The following is a 16,597-nucleotide window of genomic DNA, read 5'->3' as shown; positions in this document are numbered from 1 at the left end:
AAAAAAAACCCCTTAATTAAAGTTGAATTTACTCTTTCATTAGTTATGATCTTTTATGTGTGTTTTCTGAGACAGACTGTTTTCAGCATCTCTTAAGCTACAACTGAGAATGTGGAAGGAGAATGAAAAAGTGCTCTACCAGTTGTGTATTTAAATTTAGACAAATAGGTTTCTCCCATCCATCCATCCATCCATCCATCCATCCATCCATCCATCCATCCATCCATCCATCCATCTTGTTTCAAACAGTGGATGAATATTGACTAATTTAGGAAGTCTTCTTCGTTTGTCTTGAGGAAATTTGGGTTTTGAGAGGTGATACAGCAGTAGGTAACAGTGCCACTGAATCTTACACAAGAATCACTTAATACCTGATTTCAGTAAAGTAAGAAATATAAGAAGTAGTTAATAGCATCATACAGTGTACCACCTCTGTTTTACCCACTCCATGTTCTTCACTGGTTTTGTATATTCTGGGTTTTTCTACAGCTGCATTTGCATTTTTCTGTCTCTTATTGACATACTGTTCATAGCTCTTGAGTGTTTTAGGAGACGGTTGGTACAAGTGAGGTGTTAATTTTCCTACAAATGTAAATAGAATGCTTGAGTTTTACTCTGTGATTCTGATTGAATGTCCTAGTTAAAAACTGGGTTTTACCAGTTTTTGCAGTTGAAAAGAAGTTAATGCTAATTTCGAAGATGGTGGGGGCAGGAATTTGCATTTGCAGAGCAACAGGTTGGAGATAATTGTGTTCCTACAGCAGTCAGCTTCAGCTGCCATGTGGAGGATTGAGAAGTTTCTCTCTAAGGGCTCTGGCTTAAATTCTGTTTTGTAGGGAAACCAGAGTTGCCTAGACAGCCAGGTTCAACTGCACAATATGAAGCAGAGGCATCCCAGTTGGAGCAGTCTTCAGAAAGTGCACCTACTGATACAGAATCCCCACACAGCGGTAGTACTGATGCAAACAACTTCTTTCACTCTCTGGACTGGAAAGGTACAGGTTTTCCTCTGAAGTACTGTGTGGTTTATGTTTGTCTTGTATGCCTTCCAGTGAATGCTTAAGCCTTCTTAGGCAGCAAAAGTCTCTAATTCACTAACCATGAGGAAAAGAGTGAGCTTTGCAGAATAACAAGCAGTTATTCTGCTTCGTTTGGATAAACACCAAATAAGGGGTTTTGGTGTTGAGTATATCTTAAATGGTGGGCTGAATTTTTCTTTTTCTGTAAAAATCTTAACCTTAAAGGTCTGCAAGGAAGCTTTTCACTCCTACAGCCCCACTTTGGCTTAGGAACAGAGGAAACAAAGTAGACTAGCCAGTGGGGTCCAGATCAGTAAGCAGGACTAAGAAAATGTAATTTTATAGCACATTTTTAACACCCTTTTCTGATTGCTGCTTTGTTGTTAAAAATGTCAGCAGCTCCTTATGCTTTTACTGAGTACAGCAGTTACTGAGAAATCTTGTAAGCTCTAAGAGACATAGTGATCTGAGGTGAATGTCCAAGTCAGTCTCATTTTGAAAAAAATTTGTAATGCCTGCCTTTGTGGAGTGGCAAATATGGTAGTCAGCTGCTGCTTTTTCTGCCCTGTACAAAGAGGCGGCAGGCAGCATGTAGTTCCTCTTTCATCAGTTCTTATATGAGTTTTGGTTAGTTAGGAATTAACTTCATATGATGTCACCGTGAAAGTTTCTCTTTCCCTAGTCAGAAGAATAATGCTGATTATTTAAAGATGTTACTCTTTTTTTTTTTTTTTCTATTGAAGAAGGAAAAACTCCAGAAAGTGGAATAGAAGACAGTTCATCTAAAAATGATTGTGTTCAGCTGTCTGATGACAGGGAAGAGAGTGATCCTTCAGATGAGGAGTTCCCAACATTTCCAGATGAAGGAAGTGCAGTAATTGTTGATGAGAAAGACTCTACTCCAGAAGGAGAGTTGCTTTTTGAAGCCAGTTTTGAAGCTCCCTCTGCACCGTTACAGAAATCTCTCCCTGAAGAGAATGTAGACTTGCTGGGACTAAACTCTGATATTTCAGCAGAACAGAAACAACCTGTCTCAGAAATAAGCTCTTCATCAAGTAATGCTGACTTGTTGAACAATCTGTTTGTGAGCAGTGTGTCACAGGTTTCAAATGAGCACACTGGAGATCTTCTGGGACAAGGAACGGATTTCTTTTTCAGCAGTCAGCGTCCAGCTGCTACTCAGGGTTCATCTCCAGCAGCAGCTGTGTCTTCAGGTATGTGAGTTTAATATCAGTACTTGTCACCTGGGCAACACTTGAAAACTGCTGCTTGCACTGTGCTTAGAAAATAACTACTGTGTTTCAAGATAGTGAATGATGAAGACATGTCATTCTGTAGCAAGACTATGAATATAACAGGTGTTACTTTGTCATGAAGGAGAGAAGTTCCTGTAGGTTACCCAGATATTCTGTAATGTTTCCAGTATCCTGTTAACTTTTAACTCTTTAAATAGAAAAGTAACAAATTTGCGTTTCAAGGGAACTCAGTATCTTAAGGAATTTTTAGCTTTCCCACTTGAATGTTGCATGCTAGATCCTTTTCTAAATCCATGACTTTCCTTGTTAAAGCATTGTCATAACTTAAACTTCAAATAAGGCAATGGCATTAGACGTACAGAGGTGTGCTGCTTAGGTCAAATGTCTGTGTGGGATTTTTAAGTGTTAATCACATAAGACTGCTGAGCAACTGGAAATCCTGTAGCTTATTGTTCAAACCAGTAGGATAATGATAGTGCTAAAAGATGTTTTCTTGCTGGTTTTACTAATGTTGTTGGCAAGTCTGTGTTCTTAAAGAGAATGCTACATAGGGCTGTCTATTTGGTATTTAAGCAATGTGTTTTACTTCAGAGATTCTGTTCCTCTTACCAGTGGATACTCATCTCTTTGTCTCTTTATGGGAATAACAATTCTCTGCCTAAAGTTAATGGTAAGATTTATGGGAATATTGCTCGCATAAGCTGGAAACCATTACCAGGTTTTGTTTGTTTGCACAAAATAATTCATAGGTCCTAAAAGCTTTCATCTATAGACAACTGGAAGTATTTTTCGCAGAGCGTTTAGATGGTTTAAGATGTTTTCTTATTTTGAGGAAATTTACTATTAAACTTTGTTGCAGTGGTCAGGGAAGAATAATTGTAATTTACCATTTTTACATAGATAGAATTCTATAAAAGGAAACATTCATTACATTATCTTTCTTTAGCCATGTCTATCACATGAAACATCTGATCAGTAGTCATGTATATATCTCATTCTTGTAGTCATTCTCATTCAATGGATTTCATTGTATTAAGAGAGATACTTGCAGAAGTGAGAGTATTTGGCCATTGTTGTATTTTGGCTTGCATAGCAAACTTGAGGTTTTGTTTATGTGTGATGCTATAGTAAATTTGCTTGAAATGTTGTTGAGCCCTGTACAGTGTCGTCATTATCTGAGGATGTGCTGGGGTATTACAGCAGGATTATTCCTTCTCTTCAGCTTCTGAGTGAATCTGGCAGGATTCCCTAGGCTCTTCAGGGGTTTTGACCCTAGAGGGCAGCAGAAACAGGAATATCTAAAGCCCTGATTCCAGCTGACTGTCACATGTTACTCCATGCTGACTATAAATACTCTTCCAGTTAGTTTTTTCTTCATTGGGATCACTAGAGACCTGCTGAAGTCTTACTTCTGTTGGTTTTCATTCTTGGGTTGACGTGTTTTCTGCCCCAGAATCGCCAATGCCTTCAAGTCTGAATGGTAGTATGAACATTTTACTTCATATTCTTTTTAATAGTGTAATAGTCCATTTTCTTCAAATCTGTTGCAGATTTGGAATTATAGAGTATTTAACAAATGCAATTCTTCTGTGTGTCAGATGGTCATGCAAACTTAAGATGTGTCTTAAATGGATGAAATTAATAATGTTGTTGAATTGTATGCAGTCTTGCTGCTTTTGTTAGAAGACGTAGTTGTTTATATTCTGTATGGCTGAGACCCTTGTTGTAACATGTGAAAGTTCATTTGTCTAGGGGAAGGAATAGATGGTTGCTCTTTGCCACACAGCCAAAATTCACAGAAGGTGCTGCAGTTACTAGCATGAATTTTGCTTATTGTCTGTGCCCTCAGAGGAGTAAGGCTTTTTCGACTTCATTTATTCTACAGTTTGTCGTGAGAAAATTTTGTTTTCTGCTTCTTTTTTAGCCGATCCATTTGACCCATTCACAATGTCATCAAGCTCAGAGAATCAAGCCCTGTCTGGTCCAGACCTCTTTGGGGACTTCCTTAATCCAACCTCAACATCTACAACTAATACAGTTCCTTCCACACAAAGTTCACTTCCACCCTCTTCCAGCTCAGATTTCTTAAATTTAGGTAAGTGTGCTTCTGGTGTTCTGTTTCTCGACAGTTTCTTCTCTTCTGTGCATTTGTCTTTCAGCTTAGTGGATTAGTGTCTTAATAGATCCACTTGTTGTGATTGCTGTTTTAATTAGCTTTGTACTCTAGAAGTACAGATGCAAATGCACCAAGAAGCAAGTGTATAATGTCATACTATTATTCATGATGTGACAGGATTTCTAGTATTGCTAACCATATGTTAGGAGTTGGAGTTTCCTCTCAATAATCTAATCACTGAGGGTACCTAAACATCTGGAAACTTATTTTATAGATGATAGTGTGCTATGTTGACTGCATTCAGATTTTAAAGATTTTCTGGAAGCTTTGAAAGACAAATGAGCAAGTCAAGTTATAATATAGCCAGTTCTTAAAGTGCAGGCTGAGGCTGGCTTGCACCTTCCTGACCTGAATGTATTCTGCTAATATACTTACAAAGTACATTATGTAATACTCTAATCTTATTTGTTTCATTTCTCTGATATATTCTTGGCGAAGCCTTTTCCTCATGCATTTATTTTAAAATCTGTTAATCTTTAAATAAAAATCTTTGTGTTATGTTCAGTCTTCTCATCATTCTTTAAAGAGAAACAGACATTTGTAAAAATGGTGGAGTGGTAGAGTTACTAGTGTTTAACCTTTATAAAATCTGACTTTCAAAGAAAAGTGTGGGTTCTCTCCATAGGGATATGGGTTGTGATCAGTCTGTGAGGGCTCTTCTCTGCTACTCTCTCAGTCCCCTCTTTCTGTATTGGCGCTTCCCACAGGATACAATCTTTTAAGAACATAGGTCTGTGTAGGGTGCAGTCCTTTTGGAAGAGATTGCCATAAGGATGTGGTTCTCCCAGGCACTGCGGGTCCTGCTAGGAACCTGCTGCTCTGTGGGCTGTTCTCCCTGGGCTATGGCTTCATCGAGGACATGTCCACCTGCGTAGGATCCTCCACAGGATGCAGCCTACTATTTGTTTTCCTGTGGTTTTTAACATGTGTTGCAGGGCAATCTCTGTTCTGGCATCTGGAGCACCTCCTCCCCTTCCTGCTCCACCTACCTTAATGTCCTCAGAGCTGTTTCTGTCATATCTGTCCTCTTACAGCTGCTGTGCAGTCTTTGGAAAACATGTTTTTCTAAAGACACCTAGTTTGGGAAGCTCAGCTGTGGCTTATGGTGAGTCTGTTGGAGCTGGCTGTGTCCAACAGAGAAGCCCAGGTCTCTTCTCATGCAGACACCAACTTAAAACATGCAGGTAGCTAGGAATGGTGATATCACACACCTTTTCCTGAATCCAGTGATTTCTTCCCAGGGCTTGTTGCATGCAGCTTTGACTTGCCCCTCTTTCTTTAGCAGTTGCTCTAGTTGACCCGGCAGTGATGCAGTCTGAGTGTTAGTCTGAGATAAACTGGGCAGAAAAAAAAAAATGCATTATTTGTCTGACTGGGAGAAGAGCTTCCTTTTTGAAATAAAAGGCTACTCAGCTGATTGCCCTCTCTATCATATTATTAATCATTATATTCCAGCTGTGATTGATTCTGCTGAGAAGATTCCTCTTGCTGCCTCCTTTGCAATGTTTTTGTTCTTTCCTGTAGATAGTAAGAGCCATATGTTTCGGTTGAGTACTTGTATAGTTGCCAGCTTTATGCCACTATTGCTGTCCCTTTGTGAGGTTACCAAACATAAATATTTTGCTCAGTAGAAGATTTGATCAATACTGGTCTGTGAAACATTATTTCTACCAAATTCTGCACCTGGGATGGGGAAACCTGGATGAAGACAGACTGGGGAATGAGATGCTGGGGAGAAGCACCATGTAAAGGGGCCTGGGGGTCCTGGTTGATGGCAGCCTGAATGAGTCAGCAGTGCCCTGGCAGCCAGGAGGGCCAAGCATGTCCTTAGGTGCATCAGGCACAGCATCACCAGGCATCACCACTCTGCTCTGTGCTGGGGCTGCCTCACCTTGAGTGCTGGGGGCAGTTTTGTGTGCCACAATATGAAAATAGACATTAAACCTTTAGAGACTGTCCAAAGAAGGGCCATGAGAATGGTGAAGAGCCTTAAGGGGAATCTGTATGAGGAGCAGCTGAGGTCACTTATTTTGTTCCTCCTGGAGAAGAAGAAACTGAGGGGGGACCTCATTGCAGTCATCAACCTCCTTGTGAGGGGAAGAGGAGAGGTCTACATTGATCTGGTCTCCGTGGTGACCAGTGACAGGACCCAAGGGAATGGCCTGTAGTCATGTTAGGGGACATTTAGGTTGGATAACAGGAAAAGGTTTTTCTCCCAGAGGCTGTTTGAGCGCTGGAACAGTGAGAAGTGTTCACGGCACTAGCCTGACAAGAGTTCCAGAAGTGTTTGGAGAACACTTCTCAGGCACATGATGTGATTCTTGGGGCTGTCCTGTGCAGACCCAGAAGCTAGACTCTGTGATCCTTGTGGTTCCCTTGTAGCTCAACATATTTTATGATCTCAGCCAAAATCTAACTCACTGTAGAGTCAGGACCTCTCCTCCTCCAAGAGGAGGTTCTCTAGCTGATGTGCTCAAAGCAGGGTCATGTAGAGTGGGCTGTTCAGAACTGTGTCATGTCCTTTCTGGCTTTTAGCATTTCCAGCGCTATGGACTCTACAGCTGGGCAACCTATGCCAGGTTTGGGGAGATCTTAGAGGAAAGGAAGTATTTTTTAATGGAGTTCCCTGTGTTTAAGTTTGTGCCTCTTGTCCTTCCAGTGAGCAACACAGAGAGGAGTTGGTGTCTCTCTTCCGTTTCTTCACATTAAGTATTTTTACACATTATAAGAAGGTTCCCAGTTCTTTTCTCCAAATTTAGTAGTACCAGAACCCTATTATCAGAGAGGACACAGAAAAACTTTTTATGTATTAAATTAAAGTGGGGAAAAAAATATGGCTTTCTGTTCACTAAATGTTTATCTGCAACCTTAAGGAGATCACCGTCTATAGTCTGCTGTTAATAACATTTGAGCAGTGTAGAGAAAAAAAAGGAATATTTTTACATCTGACTTCAATGCCTTTTGTTTTGTGCTTACTCCTGATTTTATTTGATAACTTGCACCCTGGTAAGTGTATTAGATACCTGCTATTTTAATGTAATTTCTGGAGCTTTCTGTCAACATAGGGAAAGGTACTTAAAATATACCCATTTTCTCTTTAGCCTGCTGTTTTACACTGATTTCCCAATATTTCTCTATTGCAATGCAGTCTTTAAAAACTGTATGGAAGTGGAGGAACTGGGGTAACATTTCATACTCCTTTACATTTGTCTTTCAAATGTGAGCTCATATGTGTGTTTAGCTGAAATGATGTATGTATTTGAGCCTTTAGCATTCTATCCAGTTACAGGTATCAATTTTATCAAGTAAGTAAGGCATATTGATGATTATGTTGCACTTAATGTGATTTTTTGAGTCCTGAAAGGACAGGATCACTAGTAACTGGAGAAGAAAGGAAAAATAAGAACATGTTCTCAAATGACATATTCAGAAGAACTGTGATAAGTGAGCAGAAGACAGTGCAAACATGACATCATTAAAGGGAGAAAATTTTTAAACTAAAAATAAGTAGTAATGGCAGTGACCATTCTAAATAAGCTGCGGTAATGAGATTTAATGACTCTACTCTTGGAGCAGATGTAAGCATCTAGAATCACATTTTAGTGATGGATGAGCTTTGTGTGTTAGTAAATGATTACTAAACTGCTATAGATACCAGGAGAAAAGATGTTTCAGTGAACACAAGTTCAAGACGTAGAACTTTAACCTTGTATTTCTCAGATGTTGGCTTAAAATTTAAAATTGTAGGCATTTTAAAATGAAAGATAGTTCTTATACACATCTGGTCTTTTAAGGCATTCTGTCCTGTAATAGGAAAATGTTGTGCTGTTGCTGCTTACCTAAATGTTGTGTGTTAAATTAATTTTCTTCTGTACCTTTTAAGTAGCAGATTATCTTTAATGCAGGTTGAGTCAAGATATACTTCCCTCAAAGACAGCAGGAGATTAGGAAGGTGATCAAAAGAACCCTGAGTGATCAGTGTAGTTTTCACCTGAGGAGAAGTTAGTTTCTGTGAACTTGAGTTCTCAGACAGGCTTTAGATAAGGTTAAAAAGACCTTGCATCATACTAAATCAGCCTCTTGGTTCACAGAAAATCCTGTTGTCTGTGATTAAAGGATTTCCTGTAGACATGACAAGTTAAATAAAGAAAACCCTCATGTGAAGTTGTGTGTAGTAAAATGCAGGTCTCTTATTTTGGGAAGCTGGAAAGTATGATCTGATTACCACCAACTTATTCTTGCATCTTAGCTTGGTTTGAGCAGTGCTAGTAAGGAACAACATTCTTTGCTGTGACCTCCAGTGGTTCATTGCTGTATGGCATATTAAAAAACTTGAGACAACCAGGTTTGGATTTGCATGTTTATGATCTTAATTGCTTCCATATGTAGAATATTGAGCTATAGTTCATGTTTTACCATTTCTTCAGGAATTCTGCTACTGTATCTTAATGTCCCTGTATGAACTGCAATGTGTCAACTACAAAAATAGGGATTCAGTATGGTCTCATCATACCTCTTCAAAATATGTAGAAGTCAAAGTATCAAAGTGAAAAAGTTCATAACACTTTTTCTAGGTGTTAAAATCTGACATAATGCCCACATTGTAGAATTAAAAGAAGATAGCATAAGAACAAGTAGTTTCAGGAGGAATGGGTTATCTGTTCAGTATATTGTACACTGCATTGTTTGAGATTTTTCTGATAAGTGTAGTGGTTGTATATGAGCTTTTACTATTTATAGTGAATTTACTGCTGTATGTAGCAGTAGGCTACTTCCTGCTTAGTTCAGGATGGGGGAGGCAATGAACTTGATTTCTTTAAGGCAACTGTTATAAAACAGCTCATTCCTATAGTATGTTTGCATTCATCTGTAGTTTAATTTGTTCTTGTTTCTCTCAATTTGTTTTCATAGTAATTAATTTCATATGATGGTGTTAATTTTCTTATGCTCCTGTAAAAAAACCTTTAATAGCAGAGTTTGTAGGACAAAATAATTTCTAGCCTAAAAATCAATATTAGTAGTAATTCAAGACCCGCTGAAATTTTGGGAATGGAATATTACAACAAATTTCTGAACTGATGAATAGGTGCTAATTTATAGCCAGTGAAATGTGGTATAGCAGGTGGCTGGGGTCCTGAGTATTGAGACCAATACATATTGTTTCTCCCATGGTTTCAGAGGCAGGGAGATGAAGCTTGGGTCTGGAGAAAGGGATGGAAATGGTGGGTACTTCTTGCAATTTATTCTGTTTTCCCTCACGTGCAGCAGAGAGTACTGCTGAAGTACAGGCTTTCAGCAGATATGTGTTGCACAGTATTTGATGAGCTCACTTTGCAGCTGTAAGATCTAATTATAAATGGTATTAGTAGATTGAGGTACTATAGGGGTATTTAATTTGCTTCTAATTATTTCCTTAATTAAGAGGATTTGATATTAATATTTAGAATGTAAAGCTGAGATGTTGAGACAAGTGAAAGGCTGTGATGTAGTAGTTATGATTTTCAAAACCTCAGAATGTTACTGCTTTTGTAAGGATGTCTGAGTTAGCCCTTTGTCTGTGAAATGTCTTAGACCACCACTAAATGTGCTTTACTGAAATATACCCTCTCCCTGCAGCATTGACAGTTGTTATAGCATTAAAGTAGGGGTTACATTCAAAAGCTGTCCTGCTTCACTGTGAGTCTCCACAAGCTCTGCTTATGGAGAATGTTCCAAGCTGGCATGCGGTTTCGAGTGTTCCGTACATACCGTATCTCATTCTGAGGATGTCTCACCTCATAGTTTGCATGAGTGTGTAAGTGGGGAATAATTTGGCAGTGTCAGGGATGGCAGTTATAGTACCTTTAGATGGGATATGACATTTTCCAGGAGTTAGTGGCAGCACCCTTGTATGCTTTTAAATACTACAATTTCATCTACATGTCATGGTGTATAAAAATGTGGTTTTTATCCATGTAGCTAGAGATTCTTAACCTTTTCCCAGAAAAAATATCACTCTTCCTGTATCCTGCTCTTCAATTGTGTGCATTCATTTGTGTGTTACATCTCAAAGAGTGTATTAGTTGGCCAAGAGGCCCCTTTGTCGCTGGCAACCTGGGTTAGGCAGCATAACCTGCATTTTGAAGTGACCTGGCTTCACCTGTGTAACACCCAGACTGCTGAGTGATGAAGAGCACCATTCATGGAACGCTGCTGCTTTCCACTTACCAGCTGTGTTGTCAGGAGCAGCAGCATACCCTAGATCTGTACCTGAGCTAATCCTTTTGGTCAGGAGACCTAAACTGTTAAATTCATAGCATTGCCTGTGCATGAAAATGCCTTATCTATGAAGCGTGCGGGATATTTTAAAATAGAAGTGGAGGAATTCCAGTGGTACAACCCTTCTGAGTCCTGTTTAAGACTGTTACTGAGAGATTTAAGCAAGCTGTGTAGCTGACAATGTGAGGCACATTCTGTTGGTATTGGCAAATATATATACTATTATTATGGTTTTCTTAAACATGGAAACATTTCTTTTTTCTTCTGTAGGCAGTTTGACACCAGAGCCACCTAAAATATCATCATCTACAAGCCACCCAGATCTCTTAAGTGGATGGGATTCTTGGGCAGATTCCTCAACAGCCAGCAATGTAGCATCACCACAGCTGAAGCCTGTTTGTGAAGGTATTATGAAATTAAATTTTTCCATTAGAGGAATACTCCATGCTGCATCAGTCTAGTCACCTGAAACTGCTGAACATGTCTTCGTGCATTTTTGCTTTGCTGCTTAAATGCTCCTTTAGTAAGGCACTTGTGTAGCTTTTCAGACTAAAGGTCGAGACACAGGAATTAAATTGTTTCAATTCTCTATAGTAATGGTGATTCTTGTAATGGAAAAGGATGTTGTGAAGTAGAATATTGGGGAAGTTTGTATGAGGTGTTGTGTAGATACTACTTTTATTCTTTCTCTCAATTTCCAAAAAGACTAGGTATGTGACGTGTCTTCCTATTATACAGGCCAAGTTTTTACCACCGGAAGCCAGTCCAGTGTGTCTTCAGGTTTGTCTTTTAGCCAGGCAAAAGCTCAGAACTTTGATCCTTTTGCTGATCTTGCCAATCTGGGATCTGGACTTCCAGGTAAGATCTTGCTTTTGATAGACTATATTTAGTGCGTCTGCTGTTTGATTTGCTTCTTGCACCAATAAATATTACTGACAGCGTATAAAGGGAAGTGTTTCCTTTTAATTGTCAACATGTAGCTTGAGGTATTTGCTGAGAGCTGGTGATTAACAAGAAAAGATTGAATCTTCCAGGTATTTTTTAAAACATCCAGAATAATGTTTTAGAAGATAACTGCAGCTGTGATATAGGAACAGTAAAAGTAATTAATGCTTGAGAACCGAGTTGAAATTGTAAGAGAAACTAGGAGTTGCTGATTCAGTAACTGAGCATGAGGTTTCTTACCTAGCATTGATTAATACTGTTCTTGAAGGATTTAAAATGAAAGCAGGATTGAATTAGTTAATGTTTTTAAGTTACAAAGTAACAGTTAATTCAGAACTTTCCTTTGAATTCAATAGACTTTCATAGCTCTGTTACTTACGTCTGCCATGTTTGTAAGATAAGCACAAATCAAGGCCCATACTTTGCACACCAGTACCAAAAGCATTATGAATATCTGCCAGTTTGCAGTGAAGGGCACAAGGAGTTCTGGAAGATTAGATACATTGCAGAGTAACTCATGTTCCAAGGTGTTTTATTGGCCTGAAACTTGGGAATTTAGTCCTGTAACACTCACAAAAGAGCTGAAGTCCTTGCATTTCAGAACCTACCCTTCCATAACAAATGTGACCAGCTGCAGAGAGTACATGGAATGATTCAGGACAGCCTAGTGTTGCTGAATTGAGCAAACCTGCTTTTCCCTTAGCTTGGAGCTGGTGGAGGTATTACCCTGTTGCCTTGGCAGTTAGCACTGTGTATTGAATTGTGTGGAATTTTCGTAGAAACACTAGGTACCATGCAGTGTTTGTCTTCTTGATGCTGCTTGGACATAAGCACTGCAAAATTCTGGTGCTGAAGCAGTACCAATGAGGCTGCTTTGCAGTAAAAAAAGTTCAAAAATTTCCTAGTTTAATAATTCAGGTTAACACAGGTTTTTAAATGCACAGATAGTATGGCAGTAAAAAAAGTCAAGTTATTCTTGACTTGAAGATATAGGTATAGCCCCCACTGAATCAGATGGAAGAAATCAAACTAATTTTTGCAGGACTTGGGTTGATTAATTACTCTTTCAGTTAGCTTTCAATAGGAAAAATTACTGCATTAAGAAGTAGCCAGATGTAACTGTCCTAGTTAACATTCCCAGGCTTGAAATGAATTTTCAAGGCATCACAAGAACTGGAATTCAGTTTTGGAATACAACTGGAATACCACACACTGTTGTATTTTTCAAAGAAGTGTTTTGGCTTCCACATACAAGACACTGTTCTGGAAGAAAATTTATGAGAGTGCAAGCTGCTTAAATATGAATGCTATATAAACTCAAAAGAAACAGCAGCCAAAAGTAGTGAATAATGGTATATTAGCATACTGGTAGGATACCAATACTGTTCTGTGCTGGTTGGTGTTATCACACTCTTCTTTAGGAATGATCTTCTATCAGAAAGTAGGAATGTGGTGTTGAAAAGTTTTTGAGAACAGTGAGGCACTGACTTGTCCTACAGGAAGAATTTGTTAGCCTTGAAAACTGCAATAATGAATGTAGAATGCTTTGAAAGAATAGGTGAAAGTGATAATTTTTCAGTATGCAGGGTTATTTGCTCTGATTAGTAACAATTTTTTTTTTTTCTGTAAATTTCACGAGTTGTCAATGGCTGAAACTGAGTTGACTGCAGTTAAATGATTTCATGAAAAAGCAGTGCATTCCTCGATTTTACTGGGTGTTGTATTGCATTACTGGGTTTTATCAGGTGTGATATGTCTAGATATAATACGGTATCTTATACATGGCCATGGGGAGACATCCTCTTGTGCAAGCTAGAGGTATGAACAGCCACTTCAAAAGGGAGGCATCAGGAGAGCTGAAGTGTGAGGAGCCATTTTTGAAAGAGCAAATCAAGTTTGCATTGCTTGGCTTGGCCTGTGCCACAGGAGGGTGATTACAGTATCTCCTGCAGGCTGCAGTGCTTTTCTTACTCATGTGCAGTATATTCCCTGTGGATGCTGCTACAGAATAATGTTCTCATCTTCCTTATACAGTAGTGCAAGGAACCACTAGAGACTTTGAAAGCATTCGTTTGAAAATCTTCTCAGTCTGTTACCATTTTTTGGAATTAGTTATTTATTAGGCACTGCATATTAGCAGAAGTTGGAGGCAGAGCTACTGTCACAGCCATAGTATCTCCTTGCCTGACATGTGCCTGATCCTTCAGATAAGGGGGCATGTTTTTGCTAAAACTGACATTTGAAACCTTGAGTTGTAAGAGAAGACTTTCAGTAAAGCTTCCAGCTCCTGCTATCCAAGTTACTTCTTAATGAGACTCTTAATTTCATTTTACCTATGCTTTCCTGTTACACTGTGAGCTATGTGGTTATATGTCTAGACCAAACTGTCTTACTTGTATTAAACAGGCAACTGTTAAACTGAAAAAATAAGTTTTTTTTTTTGTTAGGTTCATCCACTGGTGGACTCTTGGGTAGTGCATTTAGTCAGAAGACTGCTCCATCTCAGAAGCTAGGAAATCAGTGGCAGAAATCCTCCAAACCACAAAGTACTTCATGGCAGTCCCAAACTAAGTCCAGCACAGCAGCTAAGCCCAACTACACAGTAAACTTCAGTGTTATTGGGGGACGAGAAGAAAGAGGAGTCAGAGCCCCAAGCTTTGGTAAGTTTTTTGAATGTGTATTATTTATAATGTCCCGTATGAAATTCAGTTGGGTGTGCTGTTACCTGCAGAAGCTCTTCTACCTTCATATTTTTATTTACATTTAAGTTGTGTCCAGTAGAAAACAGAAAAACACTTGCCAAATCTGGTATCCTGCCTTTCCAAAGCTATCCCAGTGCATAACAGACAAACTGATGTTAGCACAGGTATTCACAAGTTTTGGGCATAAAGTCTCAAGGCTATACTTACTCACTCACATGGGAACTGGTTTTGTATCAGTGAGTTTAGAAAGGTAAATTTGATCTGTATGGGGAGAGATGGTTAATAATGTTGCTTCATGTTAGTCTGTTTGTGATACAAAGATAAAGGCATACACTCTTTTTCCTAGCTGAAGAAGAGTAGCTTGTCTTGAAAAAGACTGAGGTTAAAATTACTGAAAATTCCTGTGTTTCAAAGAGACATGGGGACAGGACCTGGTGGAATCATACAGTCCTTTAAAATGTTCCACCTGAACAGGCAAACCTGAAGTTACAGGGTTAGGCTTGGCCTCTTCTGTATGAACTTTCTTGGAAAATTTTATTTTCTGGCATGTTGGTATTAGGATTATGCTTCCCTTAAACTGACATAAGTGAACAGCAGGTACTTCTTTAAGTTGGAATTATTCTGTTGGTCCATATCTGGAGAAAGGTGTCAGGATGCAGAGGCAGTGAGTATAGGTTGCGGCACTGGAAAGTCTGTAGAAGAAGGCAAAAAAATCAATTGACATGATGAAATGCTGAAACAGGTTGTTGTAATTCCTCTCCCTTAAAAACAGATAGATCTCAGCTGGACAAGGACCTAACAAATGTACCTAGCTATCCCTGCTCTGAGTGGGGATTGGACTAGACAATATCCAGAGGCCTCTTCAGAGTTCAGTTATTCTGCAGTTCTCTGAAATTAGTTGGTTTTGTAATGAATATTCATGTTGGTATTTTATCCATTCATTATTCTGGATAAGTTTCAACATGCTTAGGTGTTGACTTTCAATGCTTTCAATGATGCTATTGAATATATGGTTATTTGAAAAACTGCTGCATAGCATTTGAAACTAACTTACAGTGGAAAAATGGAGCCATTTCCAAAATTGTGGATAGATTGAGTGTGGATAGATTTGAGTGTGCTCCCTCAAATCTACTCCATTTTTTTGAAAAAGAGGACATGCAAGTATTTAGTCAGAGGTTAGCATGCTAGGTTATCTGCTCAGCTGGACTGAAAGTTTGTTAAAGATCCTTTTTATTTTTATCCTTTTTGCCTTTATGGCTTTTTGGTGTCATTGAAGGATATTTATCATGGCAGTAATGAATGCCATTCAGGTTTATCTAAGGGCAATATATTTCCCCTGTTAATGTATTCTTCAGTGAAACTTTTCATTTAATGTTTTTTCTTTTCTCATAGGTCAAAAGCCAAAAGTTTCAGAAAATGACTTTGAGGATCTCTTATCTAATCAAGGATTTTCGGCAAAATCTGATAAAAAGGGACCAAAGACAATTGCTGAGATGAGAAAACAAGAGATGTCTAAAGATATGGACCCCTTGAAACTCAAGGTTTGTTTAACAGTGATTTTGATTCAAGTGAAAATCTGATCTTATGCTTAGGACTGCTGATTACAGAGCAGAAAGATACAATGACCAACAGAGAAACTAAAGGATCATGGTTTAGAAAAGATGTATGTAGCTGATAACACATAAATACGCTTTAAAAAGGAATAGCTGTCTTCAGGGTGATCATGTACTTTCCTTTTCTGGTTAACAACTGCAGCTGCTGTCCTAAGAAATTACTAGAAGGTGCAATTCTGGAGACAGGATATATAACTACTTTGGGATGTGTTCCTTGTTACTCAGATTTTTTGACCTGTTAGTCACTGATAGCTTCACATATTATTCCATTTCCAGTTTTTTAGTCTTTATGGTGCTTCAGAAAAGTTTGTTAATGAACTTTAAAGGAATGCTGAAATTAGTTTTCACAAAGTGTCCTTCCTAAAAAGAGAGTGCACCTTTTAACAGAAATCACCACAAATGGACATAAGTCCAGATACTTAGTTACCATTCTCACTGGTGATAGTAAGGGTTCAATGAAAACACTGTATGTTATGAATATTGCTATTAAAGTCTGAGCAACATTACTCTGATTTTCGGCATATCTCAAAGAGCACTTTAGTCTGTGCACCTCTGCAGGTTGCTTAAGTAAACATGAATTATTACTAGACATTATCTTTTGTACAAAGCTCATACAATAGGAGTTTTA

The 16,597-nt window shown here is 38.6% G+C and overlaps 1 protein-coding gene across 1 annotated transcript in view; it reads left to right on the top strand.

Moving 5' to 3' along the window:
* GAK (cyclin G associated kinase) overlaps positions 1-16,597 on the top strand; it is a 68,010-nt gene that overhangs the window by 43,242 nt on the left and 8,171 nt on the right. Inside the window, exons 20-26 of the mRNA XM_084224656.1 lie at positions 837-995; positions 1,763-2,233; positions 4,200-4,370; positions 10,980-11,114; positions 11,448-11,567; positions 14,102-14,314; positions 15,749-15,897. Of these exons, the coding sequence (XP_084080782.1) occupies positions 837-995; positions 1,763-2,233; positions 4,200-4,370; positions 10,980-11,114; positions 11,448-11,567; positions 14,102-14,314; positions 15,749-15,897 (1,418 nt within the window). The remainder of the gene's footprint in view (positions 1-836; positions 996-1,762; positions 2,234-4,199; positions 4,371-10,979; positions 11,115-11,447; positions 11,568-14,101; positions 14,315-15,748; positions 15,898-16,597) is intronic.

This window comes from Fringilla coelebs (assembly GCF_963513975.1).
Source record: "Fringilla coelebs genome assembly, chromosome: Z".
Taxonomy (NCBI): domain Eukaryota; kingdom Metazoa; phylum Chordata; class Aves; order Passeriformes; family Fringillidae; genus Fringilla; species Fringilla coelebs.
The sequence above is the reverse complement of the archived record's forward strand: the minus strand, read 5'-3'. Positions and strand labels throughout refer to the sequence as shown.